Source organism: Maylandia zebra, linkage group LG14 (assembly GCF_041146795.1).
Source record: "Maylandia zebra isolate NMK-2024a linkage group LG14, Mzebra_GT3a, whole genome shotgun sequence".
In the NCBI taxonomy this organism is placed as follows: Eukaryota; Metazoa; Chordata; class Actinopteri; order Cichliformes; family Cichlidae; genus Maylandia; species Maylandia zebra.
The window spans coordinates 4,595,071-4,607,689 of NC_135180.1; the positions used below are offsets into that span (position 1 = coordinate 4,595,071).

A 12,619-nucleotide genomic window follows, 5' to 3' on the forward strand; every position below is an offset into this window, starting at 1 on the left:
AAGAAGAACCTCACACTGCTGCAATAAAAACTACTTCTGATTGAACTGTAGCCTTGCACGAAGAACACAGAATGCTATATAAGCTCAAGATCTATATTAATTAATAATAGTACTTAAGGTTCTGTGCAACTGGTGCTAATCAGTAAAGTCCTTTGTTATATTGCAGTCTTTAGTATAATTTTATTCCAGAATAGTCTGCTGGAATAAGTGATAGATAGCACTGCCTTAACAGGCATGATAAAATTAGTTACCTAGTATCACAACAGTAAAATATAACAAATAAGATGAATTTAATTTTAGATGCTATGGGACAGATTTACTAAGTGAGACAAATTACTGTGATGTCGCAATTGCTGGGGGATCTATTAAGAATGTGCTTTATTTTTATAAAAAGATGCAGTTAACTGCAGTAAAAACCAGCCTTGTGCCAAGAGCAAATTAGTGGCTCAAAATTCCAGTTTAAGCTCAGGTTTCACACAAGTGTTGCTCTCTGAAAACAGCGTGGCAATTCGGATAAATGTGAGGAAGCTGAAAGAGAATCAATATCCTTTTGATTTAAGAAAATAAGTCTTTCTATGCAAGTGCTTTCTATCTAACATTCACACGCAATCATACTCCAAACTGATGCATCGGAGAGCAACGGGGGTGTTAGTATCTTGTGAAAGGATATTTGGCATGTGAACTGTAGGGATGGAACCCCTAACCTTCAGATTAGCAGATGACCTGCCTTATTACCTGAGCTAAGGTGTACAGAGAACACAAAACATTATTTACCATCAGATTATGAGTCATCTTGTGTTACTGTGTCATGTGCATGAATGCATGCATTGCAGTTTTAATAGCACATTGCAACATTCAGGCATAAACCTAACACACTAACACCTATTTCTTACACATTCAGCAGAGAAAAGTTGCTTGGTGTGTGCGCAAAGTTCATTTCTGCTTTTTCATGAAAACAGTGTAACCGAAAAGCAATAGGTGGGGCTCACAGTCTGATGGAAGGACCAGTGGAAACTCTGCATGCAGATTATCTTGCCATATTTAATCTGCATGTTTAGTAGCCTTGGAATTTGAAAACTGATGATAATTCTAGTCATGATGCTTTTACTAGCCTGTAAATGTGTAGTGGCTTAATTTTAATCAGCAAAGTCCACAGGTCTACACAATTTTTAAAAACAGGGATTTGCTTTGCTTTTGCTTTGAAAAGAAAATGCAAACCATGATGCAAAGTGGTTTATGTATACTCATCATAGATATGAATGTAAAGGTAATTTGGAGCTTTTAATGTTTCCTTTGAACTGTTCTTTCTAGTGTGATATGATTGTACAGAACACAGCTTTAAGAACTTTATAAAAAAAACATTATGTGTGCAGGGTTTGATTTATTTAGAATTTTCTAAAACACAGGATCATAAAACAAACACTTTTGTTTGCTAGTTGTGGTATTTCATGTGTCGTATACTAAATCAAGTGTGCTGAGTCCAAATCTGTAGTCGGATTTTGTCTAGGATGTCAGGTTCTGAAGTTATACACAGTATCAATGGCTATTCATACAGACAGAAAAGGAAACTGATTTTATAGTCGTTATATGGGCACTGTACATAACTAAATTTTGATTTAAAACTGTGAGAGATTACAAAAACTTGTACACTTTACCAAACGTGTAAATAGATAGTTCACTTGAGTGTTTATGGAATGTACATACACTGTTAAAAAGTGCTGTAGGCACTTGCTTTTGCGCTTGTGAGTCTCTGCTGTTGACCGCTGCAGAAGCCAGCAGTAATTGCCCATCATTATGGGGTTGAAGTGGCCTTGATATCTTTTCTCCATGCTGGCAATATCCTGGTGGAATTGTTCTCCATGTTCATCACTCACACCACCCAAATTTGGAGTGAAACCCCCCCGCTATAAATGCATTTTGAGTCACATTCAGCAGCGGAGTTGCTGATATGCTGCTAACATGTTGCTTACAAGTTCAACATAGTTTTCAGCCTGATGGTTGCCAAGAAAGTTTTGCACAACTAGCACAGATGCATCCCAAGCGGCAAATTCATGTTCAGTTTGGATCTGAATGTGTCATCATGCATCATTTAGCGGATTTCAGGACCAACAAAAATTTCTACTTTTAGCATCAGTTTTGGTTTTTCCAAATGGAATGGAAGCCATTTCCATTACGATCCATTGCCAAGACAAAGTTTTTCATTAGGCCTAGTTTAATGTGAAGTGGCGGAAAGTACACTTTTAGTGGATCAACTAGTAATGCATGTAGCACATTGTATCGGCCAACAGTTTTTTTTTCTCTTTCCGACAACATAGTATTTTTTTCTATTGCATAAAATATTTTATTCTATTGTATATAGCATCTTATTCTTAATATCTTATCCTATTCTATTGTTATTCTTAATTTTTGCTACTGTAACTTTGCACTGTCCACTTTCTGCTGTGACACAACAGATTTTCCACATGTGGAACTAATAAAGGTTTATCTCATCTAACTCTGGGTGGCTACTGCTTCACTTTGTAATGATTGCGATCATCACGAATGTTCCATAGGCACAGAAAGCACATGTGTTCTGTGTACCCCAACTGTAGACCCAACAGCAGTGCCACAACCTTCAGGTCATCACAAATATTCCAGTTGATCAGCTTCAAAATGAGTTCCATTGACTCATATGTCTCTTTCATTCCCACAAGCAAGTAATCCTCATAGCATCAAAAGTAGACATACAAGCTCAAATGAATTCATACGCTAACATAAATCTTCTTGTTAGTGACCGCGATTGATGAACTGGCAGTTTCTTTTTTCCAGCATAAAAGGCTTTGTTTGACCGCACTGACTGGCTAGGCCAATACTCAGAAGAATGATAAAGTCCAAGCAACTCAGTGAAGATCTAAGAAGGAGAACTGAAGATTTACAAAAACTGGGAGGAACTCTTCCCATGAGTTGGACATAGAAACAACTTTGCGATCCCGTTCTCTCAGTCAATACCCAAAGCTCTTGACTATAGGTGAGGGTAGGGATGTAGGATCAACCGGTAAATTGGGAGATTTGCTTTTATCATAACAGGATGTCTGCATCACTGCAGCTCCAGCCCAAATCCATCTGTCAATCTCTTACTCCATTCTCTTCCACTTAAGGCAGCAACTCATCCCTGACCCAGAGTGAGCACTTGGACCCTTTGCCGCCTGAGGACCATGGACTCAGATTCTAATTTCTGCTGCCTCGAAATCAATAATCTAACAGAACCACATCATCTTCAAACAGCACCCCACTTAGTGACTCCAAGAAGACTGGGTACTCTGAACAGCCACCAGTGAGAACCCAAACACACTGGCAGCAAGCCAATACCCTGCCAGCTCAAAGAAACCATTAAAAAGGTAAATATATATATATATATATATATATACACCGAAAGCACTGTATCGAACGGTTCAATATCGATATGAGTATCGTTGCACCCCTAATAAATAAATAAATAAATAAATAAATAAATATATATATATATATATATATATATATATATATATATATATATATATTAGTGCTGTCAAAATTATCGCGTTAATTGTTAAGATCAACGCGAAATGTTTAATGCATTAAAAAAATTTAACGCTGATTTTGTTTTTTTTATTAATTTCCTGTAATCTAAGACCTTTAAATTCATGAGCACCTCTGGAGGAGGGGGCAACAGTGTGCTATGCTGGCGTTTGGCCTGACAGAAATGATTAGAAGAAGAAGAAGAAGAAGTGACACCATGCTACTATCTAGCTAACACTAGCTAACACACGCAAGCATGGACGAGGGCGGACTTTTGGGTGGAAAGTTTCTCTTTAAGAAGTTGCCTGATGGCTTCTTGGACAAAACGAGAGTAAGATGCACAATTTGCAACGCTGAATTCAAGTACCACAGAAGCAGTTCATCACTGGCGTATCACCTGAGAGCAAAACACCCAACTGAATCCACCTCTACGGGACCTCGCCAGTCTACGCTTCAGGAGTATGGTGCTTGTGGACGAATAACAAAAAATGTGAGAGAAAAGGTAACCAATTCCTTGGTTGTTTGGATAGCTAAAAACTGCCGACCAGTTAGCATAGTAGAAGATGATGGACTGAGAGAAGTCATTCGTGCTGCATCAGGAGATGAGTGTTACAATCTGCCCTCGAGAGGAACCATTGTGTCGAGACTGCACACTTTGTATGGGGACCAGAGGGCTCAGCAGTCCAGCAAGCTTGTGCAAGTAAGGAATGTCGCTCTCACCGGAGACCACTGGACTTCGGTGAAAAACGATAATTACTTAAAATATAAAGAATAAAAAAATGTAATTGGAGCCAGGCTATTAATAAAGTAATTGAGATTAATCGCAATTAATAACAGAAAATTGTGAGATTAGTTAGTTAATTTTTTTTAATCTATTGACAGCACTAATATATATATATATATATATATATATATATATATATATATATATATATATATATATATATATATTTTAGGGGTGCAACGATACTCGTATCGATATTGAACCGTTCGATACAGTGCTTTCGGTTCGGTACGCATATGTATCGAACAGTACAAAATTTTATCAACTTTTCTTCTGACGATGCTGTCTGTGTTGACAGCTCAGTGGATCTGCATTCGACTACTCCGCCTAGGCTGCACTGTCGAGTGCAGAGCCACTGAGCGCAGCGCAAGCTAGCAAGACAGAAGCTAAGCTCGTTGCAACATGGCAACTGCCTCAACGCTACCCGAAATTGAACCTCCCTCACCCTCATTCAGATCTGGCGTTTGGAACTATTTTGGTTTTCATGTGACGTATGACCCTGAAGGTAAGCGCGTCATGGACTAAAGTAAAACAGTATGTCGGATGTGCCACACAATGCTCAATTGGTGGGAACTAGTGCGTTAGCGCAGTTAGCTTGTTAACGTGCTGACGCCGTCCAGCCCCACGCACGGGGCGATCCCCGGTAACTCGTTAACGGAGATTTGCCGCGTTATGGCATTAATGTCATTTTAACGAGATTAACGCTGACAGCACTAGTGGGAACACAACGAATATGACTGCACATTTACGCCGACATCATCCTAGTGCAAAGACAAGTGGAAACAGACAAAAACAACAAGCATGCATGCTACAAACTTTACCCGAGTCATTTAGACAGCCGTTAGCACAGGATTCTCCTTATGGGGACCTGATATGTTTAATATGCTGCTGAGAATATAGCCCAGAAGAAGCGGATAGTATAGCTTTTATTTTGGAAAGAGCCATTTCTCTGTAATAAACTCTCTTTTCCAAAGATGAGCGATTCCTCGATCAGATAGATTAGATTTATTTTTTTATTACTTTGTTGTTTCAGCAACATTAAATTTAAAAACTGTACTTTTGAGTTAAAATATATATTTCTAATTTTAATAAATGACAAATTAAAAAGGCATGAACATTTTTTTGTATTGAAAAAATATCGAACCGTGACACGGTATATATATGCACACACAAACACACACACATGTCGAGTTATTGCTTGCTTCATCAGCAGTAGGCTTGGCTTGCTGCTGCAATTCTCTCTCCTCCCTAACCTGGAGCTCCAGCTGCATCAGGAGCCTGCAGAGCAGTAAACAGGACACAGCACCAGCGACAGAAGGTAGTATTGTATACTGCCACACAACAACCAGAAACAGGAATCTGAGAGTCTTGAGCAGCAAAGAGAAGCACAAAGAAAGGACACAACAAGAGCTTGAGGAGGAAACGAGAAGAAAAAAGGAAAGATGATAAACAGACACTAGAAAGCATAAGGTGAGTGATTTTAAACGGGGAGATCCACATGCACATGATGGCTGCAGTAAATTAATGTAATGTAGTGCTGGCTCATGATAAAGCTAGTCTGTGCTCTGTCGCTATGCAGATTTTTTTCTTTTACTATTCCATGGAGGCATTGACAAAGTCACATTATAGTACTTAAATATAGAAGCTAGCAACGTAAAGCACAGTCATAGCAGTGGCAACTGCTATCATCAAGCACATAAAGCGACACCTTGAAGAAATTTCCAGAATATATTTATCATATTCAGTGCTTGTGATCGAGTAGTCTTTAGATCAGAATATGAACTGCAGTTGTGGAAACACAGTTTATTGGCTTGAATGAACTGAATGTCACTGCAGCATTCTGAGCGCATGTCCTACTGGCACATCTTCAAGCTGGTTGCTACTTAAAACCACCCTACTTCAGTATGGCAACAGTACTGAGAAGAGAGTCTGATGAGTTTAAGTGGTGAATTCACAATGCACGTGCCATTTCTGCAGTCATTCACTTACATTTAATGCTATTTGTTAGTAACTAATTTTCTTAAACACCATCAATGATATTACATAGCAATAATGTTACTGACTTAGCTCAATGACTGTTTTGGTCAGAAGAGCAGTCTGAATTGACAAGACATTAAAATTGATCTCTGAAGGCAAGATTAAAGGCTGCTAAGGACTCAATTTGAAGATAAAATGCCAAAATGCTGAAAATGTTAACTGGTGGGCCACAGTTAAAAGTTCTCAAAGACAAGACCAAAGAGTCACATTTAGGAATCCAATATATGATGGAGGGTCACTCAGTAAAAATGCACTTTAGGTTTGTGTTTTTAATATTTTTAATGAAATTATGGTTTCTATTGATATTTGTATTTATAGTTTTGTCACATAGAACTGTGACTAATATAGTATACAGTTAATATGGATCTTCTCTAATGAGCTATGTACAATGATCTATGATTACAACCTTCAAACACCTCTGAGCTACAGTGAAACTTGGTGTCATTCTGCTATATTATTGTATCATATGCACTGTAGATGCTGTTGCTACATTCGGGCATTAGCTCAAGTATTGCATCACAATCATATTCATGATTATTTTGGTCAATACTCAAGTTAAAATCTTTTAGGACAATTATTCACTTGCCTTTTGACATATAATGCATTCGACCCCCCCCCCAAAAGATTTTCTAACTGAAATACCTACACACAATCAACAAAAGACTGATGGTGATTAAGCACCGTGTTCTCCATAAACATGGGATGCGACTGCAGCCCAGCCCTGTCACAAGCATACAAAAAATAATACTGTTAGATCAACTTGATTCATGTATACCTACTTCCTATCACATCAGAAGTACATAAAGTTACATGGACTGGTTCTCATATATTGCTTTTCTACCGTACCTGAGTAGTCAAAGCGCTTTATACAACTTGCCTCATTCACACAATAATAAAAGCATTGTATGCTTTTCCTACAACAGCTCTTGCTTTCTAACGGTTATACCTGTTCATAGTCCAGTGGATGCATAGAAGAGCAACTTGGAGTTATGTATATGTGGCACGCAGACGGGAGCAGGGATCAAACCACCCACCTTCAGATTAGTAGACATCCTGCCCTACCTCCTGAGCTATAGTAACTGCATTTTTAAAAAAATTCACTTAAAATATATTCTGTCAGTACACTTGCCAAAGATATCTGGACTACGTCAGCAAAAAAAATCTAATTTCAGTAAATAATCTGACATTTCCGTCAGATTCTTACAGAGAAATATAGAATATTTGAAACAATGGAAGTATTCATTTAAAGTTTAAATATTACGAAATTTCATGTGCTAGAACTAGCCAGCTTGATATCTAACCTACTACTTTAAAAACTTGTCTCACTTCTAGAGCTCTAAGCATGCCTGTATGCTCTGCATCTGTGCTCTACCTACTCCTCTTGCTGCTGTGTGGGCTGCTGGGAGGCTGGGTGCTGTCCATCTGCCCCGCTGCCTGCTCCTGCAGTGGAGGCCATCGTGTTGTGGACTGCTCTTCACGAGGCCTGACCAAGTTACCGCCTGGTCTGCAGCATAACATTCGCTTTCTCAACCTTTCTTTTAACAGGTAAGCTCCTGCACCTCTCAAATGCTCCACTTTTAGACATTATATTACATGACTCACTTTTAGATACATGTGCATGTAACAGGTAACAGAATAAGTAGCATATGGTTAAGCAGAAATTTACTTAACTAGAGGATCTGACTGTTAAAATATATAGCTGTCCCAGATAAGCGTCCTGAACTTGTAAATTAATAATAATAGATTTTTACATACACACTCACAAGTCTTTAAAAGCCTTTAAGGAACTTCTAAAAATGAACTTGGAACTAATAGCAACTGTTCATAACAGAATAAGAATAACTTGATTGTTGATTGAGCTCATATATCTGACATCACTCATCTGCTACTTATATGAGATGAAAAAAACTGATATCCGTTTTTTTGTTCCATAAAGATTTTGTAAAGTGGGTGATCAAAATTATTCAGAATGGCTTCTAATGGATTTAGTATGCATCTTTCCACCATCTCCCCCCGTATGGCTCAAATTACAGCAATTACAGCTTACACTAGTAGGTCCAGTCTTCATGCATCCTTGTTTCTGACACTGGCTTCCCAGTAGAAGTGTGCAGCATAGAACAGTTAGTGCCACAGACTGAAAGAACATCTGCAGCAATTTACTGCAGATTTCAAGAGATCTTGGTTTCCTTAAAAAAAAAAGAGAGAGATGGCTCCTGTATTCAGGACCAGTTTAGTTTGTTGTATAGGTGTAAACCTAGATATTTATATTTTGTTACCATCTCTATGTCCAAGCCACAAACTTTCACAGGCTGGAAAGGAGGCCTGTGTCTTTGGTAATCTACTATCATTTCCTTTGTCTTAAAGGTGTTCAATATGAACACAGTATGAGTAGTTTTTTTTAACTCCAGATGATCAAGGCTTTTACAAGATCCCAATATTCAGACTCCTGTCATACTTCTGTGCTTATAATCATGCTATATGGTATCAACTGATATTTATTAAGCGCTTCTCTAATCCTTCTAAGCACTCAGAGTGTTTTTACACTAGCAAACATTCATGCTTTAGCTTTTTTAGCCATTTGATTATTCATCAATCCAATTAGCAATATTACCATTCTATTACAATTATGATGGTGATAAATATGACGATTAAATATGACATTCTTTTGGCAGCTTGCACGGTGTGGACAACCAGCTCAGCCACTATGCCCATCTGCGCACCCTGGATCTGTCCTACAACCGCCTGGAGAGTCTCCCCCCTGCCCTGCCACGGTCTCTGTGGGACATTCGAGCAGCAGGGAACCATCTACGCTCTCTAGACAAAAATGACACAGCCTACCACTGGAACCTGAAAGTACTGGATCTATCAGATAATGAGCTAGAGAGAGTGGTCTTTATCAATAACACACTGTTGAGTCTACAGTCTCTTAACCTCAGTCATAACAGGTTTTGGACAGTGCCCACAAACATGCCACACAATCTGGAGATCATTGACTTGTCACATAACTATCTGTTGCAGATCCTGCCCGGATCGTTGGATCGACTGCCCCGACTGGCCCAGTTTTATTTGCATGCTAACCGCTTCACCTGGCTGTCTGAGGGAATCTTTGATGACCTAATAGGACTGGAGATTATTACTCTTGGGGATAACCCCTGGGCTTGTGAAGAAGAAGAACACATAACAAAGCTCCTTAGATGGTCAGAGAAAACCCGTGCAACCGTTTTGGGGTGCCCCTGTTATACAAGACCCATCTGTGGGCAATCCCATTTACCAGTAACCGGAAGGGAAAGGCACTCAGCTCGGTTTACGGAGCCACCACTCTGGGTTAACAACAGAAGTGAAGGGCAGGATGTTCAATTGCCCCCAAGGACTGTAGAGAACACACCTAACTATCAGGCGAAGTCTCCACTTGTTGACAGTGGAATGTATCAGGGCAAAGCAGGTATGAATGAATCTGGGGATCACATCTGGACATCTTCAACAAGTATGGATAGTTTTTCTTCACACACAAGCACAACAGAACATCCAAGGTCTTTAACCAATAAGCCTAAACTAACTCGTTTATATAATGAAGGCTGCAAACTGGACATCAAAACTCAACAAACAGTCATTCTGTCTGTTATAGTCATGACAACTGCACTCACCACCATCTAAACTACAATACACATAGTGTAACAGTTATTAGAATCTTGTGGACACTAAATCTATAAGTAATTTCCTGTATGTAGCAGTTCCATTTTCATTTGCCGTATAAAAACTGTTGCAACTGTTGTTATCATCATGACAATATCTCTTAAAATCCTGTACACAAAGAAAAATGTCAGAGGTAAACATCTAGGTTATTGCTTGAACACATGCTGCTGGGTTCATTTATTAGTTGATTCCTAATCAATGCTATTGTGCTGTTTTGGTCCTACCAAGGCATTTAGAACAGTGCTGTTCTAAATACAAAATGCTTTCCAATTTACCAGTTAAAGACTAGCAATAGGACAGTGTGTAATACACACACGTGAGCATGTTCTCCTCCCGTTCCACTATGGGGACTGCCCAACTGCCTGCAGAGAGTCTGTTGTCAGACGGAAGCAGTGTTTAAAGCATGTGAGCCAATCTGTGAGACAGTTTTGCTCATGTTGTTGCTGTTGGTGAGTCAGCCAGCCGCAAAGGAGAGTGAAGCTATAACATATAAAGAGCTCAAGTGAGATCGAGTGTTAAACATAGTGAAAAGTGTGCACTACGGCAACTGTGCGTTTCATGCTGTATTTTTTAATTTCTGAAGTTTTTTTCCCCCCAGTTCTTCTGTTCTGAGTGAACTCGACTATCGCTATTGCTTCCTTCTCTATTCCAGGCTACTGGTCAACCAATCAACTTTCAGCAGTCACATCTGCATGGGAGGACTGCATGGGAGTGTGTCTTGGGTGGGTGAAAACCCCTCTTCACCCCTGTGCCAGACTGAAAAATGTATGCGAATGAAGACATTTGCAGGACTGCAAATTCCACTTGTGAAACTGAAAGAGGAACGCAAACAGGAATTTGAGTCTCAAACAACACTTTACCAAGAGAAACCTACAAGTTGTATCGCAAGCATTATTTAATTGTGAGCAGCAACAACTTCTCAAGTACAAAATACCTAACTTTCATGTTTGTACTGTGTGTAAAATGTGATGGACAACCTTGTGACCCGTATAAAGTTTGGATGATGTTTCTGCGATAAAGTATGGCTGAGCAGGAGGGCTCCAAAGTGGCCTGGCTTGGTGCTCTTTTTCAGAGGTTTTTCCATTCAAATGAATTGGAAAAATTTGTTGAGAATGTTGCAAAAACTATATGACGAATAGCTACCAAAAACGGTTTACATTGGCATCCTCAAAAGAGTGACCTTTATCCTTTAGATGCAGATGTACATTTGAGTCTTGTCCGGTCGAGGTGGCTCTTCTATGTTGTGCCATACATTTATGAAGTGGCTGTTGGGTTTGTCGAATGTAGAGGTCTGTTGTTTAGTTTGTCTTTGGGACAAACCAGTTTTTGTCAGAGTGTGCGTCAGTTTCTTTGATAAACTGGCTACATAAGGGATGACATTTTTGTTCTGTTTGTCATTCTGTTTCTCCCTATTTGGTGTCTGACCTTGTTTACTGTGCATCTTTGCTGATTTGATTAAAGCCCATGTTGGGATAAAAACATGTTTTAAGAGCTTTCTTTACATGTGTGTGTTCCTTTTCTTTCCCTTCTGCCTTAGAGGGAACATTTTCTGACCAATATTGCTGGATCACTTCTAGTTCCAGAGGGTGGTTGGAGTCAAAGAGTAGGTACCAGGCTGTGTGTGGGCTTCTGGTAAACTTCAATGTTGAGGTGTCCATTCTTCTCAATGTCCAGGATGCCAATGTTCACATTGTGGACAAAGAGGACAGATGGTTTGAAAGAGGAGTGAAAGAAGCCATCTATGTCCACTGTGAACGACCATCCTTGAACAGAGGGGGTTGCTTATCACACCAACTGGTCTGCCACTTATAATCCAGTTTTGAGATCCCTTCCCAGATGCTTTAACGCCCACTCACGTCTTGTGTCAGTTGATCTCAATAAGTCACATGATAGGGTGAGGCAAGGTCTCACAATGGTTTTTACCCAAAACCTCTGATGATAATGATCCACACCCTTTTTCACACTTTGGCTCATGCGATGAAGCACATGATCAACAGTGCTCAACAACTCTAACTCCCACCAGGGCTCAAAATCTGGGACTCTCCACCATGTGATGTAACAAGTAGTATAACAAATTACTTTTTCAGAGGAGTAATTAAGTAACTTACTGCATTACTTTGAAAAAAGTGTTCTGTATGTGTAACACTGACTTTTTAAAATAACGACTCAACACTGATCACAACAAAGAGGGAAAATACCCCAACAAACATGCACAAACATTTGACCCACAGCATGCAATTAATCTGCCAGTGACAACCGATAAGGAATCAAAAAAATAAGTGATATCAATAATGGAATCGAAATTCCTAAATCCTTCATTAATCCCATCCCTGGGTGTTATTACACAAAGACAGAGAGGAGATTCCAACCAATCAACAAATGATATTCAAATGAGCAAGGGTGTGAGCACCCCTGTGTCTGTCATGTCTTTGAGAGAAGCGGTTTGTAAAAAATGGCTTATAAAAATGGAAACTGCCGTTTCTAAATGAAGGTGTTTATTATTCGGGGGAAACAAATCCAAACATAGATGGCCCTGTGTGCAAAGGTGATCCCTCCCCTGCCCCATTA

General features: G+C 39.3%; 2 protein-coding genes across 7 annotated transcripts in view; one reads left to right on the top strand and one right to left on the bottom strand.

Annotated features, from left to right (window-relative positions):
* The window catches only part of nf1a (neurofibromin 1a), a 139,293-nt gene that overhangs the window by 34,587 nt on the left and 92,087 nt on the right, over nucleotides 1–12,619 (bottom strand). The window lies entirely within an intron of this gene.
* On the top strand, nucleotides 4,945–11,517 carry omgb (oligodendrocyte myelin glycoprotein b). 3 transcript variants are annotated; one of them, XM_076892133.1, is made up of 4 exons: nucleotides 4,945–5,791; nucleotides 7,691–7,903; nucleotides 9,031–9,800; nucleotides 10,704–11,517. In XM_076892133.1, exons 2-4 carry the CDS (start codon nucleotides 7,701–7,703, stop codon nucleotides 10,826–10,828), a joined length of 1,098 nt encoding a protein of 365 aa, XP_076748248.1. In that variant the 5' UTR covers nucleotides 4,945–5,791; nucleotides 7,691–7,700; the 3' UTR covers nucleotides 10,829–11,517. The 3 variants fall into 3 exon arrangements, with proteins under 3 accessions (XP_076748248.1, XP_004572546.1, XP_076748247.1); XM_004572489.3 differs by having other exon boundaries at nucleotides 9,031–10,791; XM_076892132.1 differs by lacking the exon at nucleotides 4,945–5,791 and having other exon boundaries at nucleotides 7,408–7,903; nucleotides 9,031–10,791.

Bases quoted from the DNA above. Each gene is read 5' to 3' on its own strand.
- omgb (XM_004572489.3), top strand. From the start codon at position 7,701: ATGCCTGTATGCTCTGCATCTGTGCTCTACCTACTCCTCTTGCTGCTG. The intron at 7,904-9,030 runs GTAAGCTCCTGC...TTCTTTTGGCAG, and splicing joins CTCAACCTTTCTTTTAACAG to CTTGCACGGTGTGGACAACC.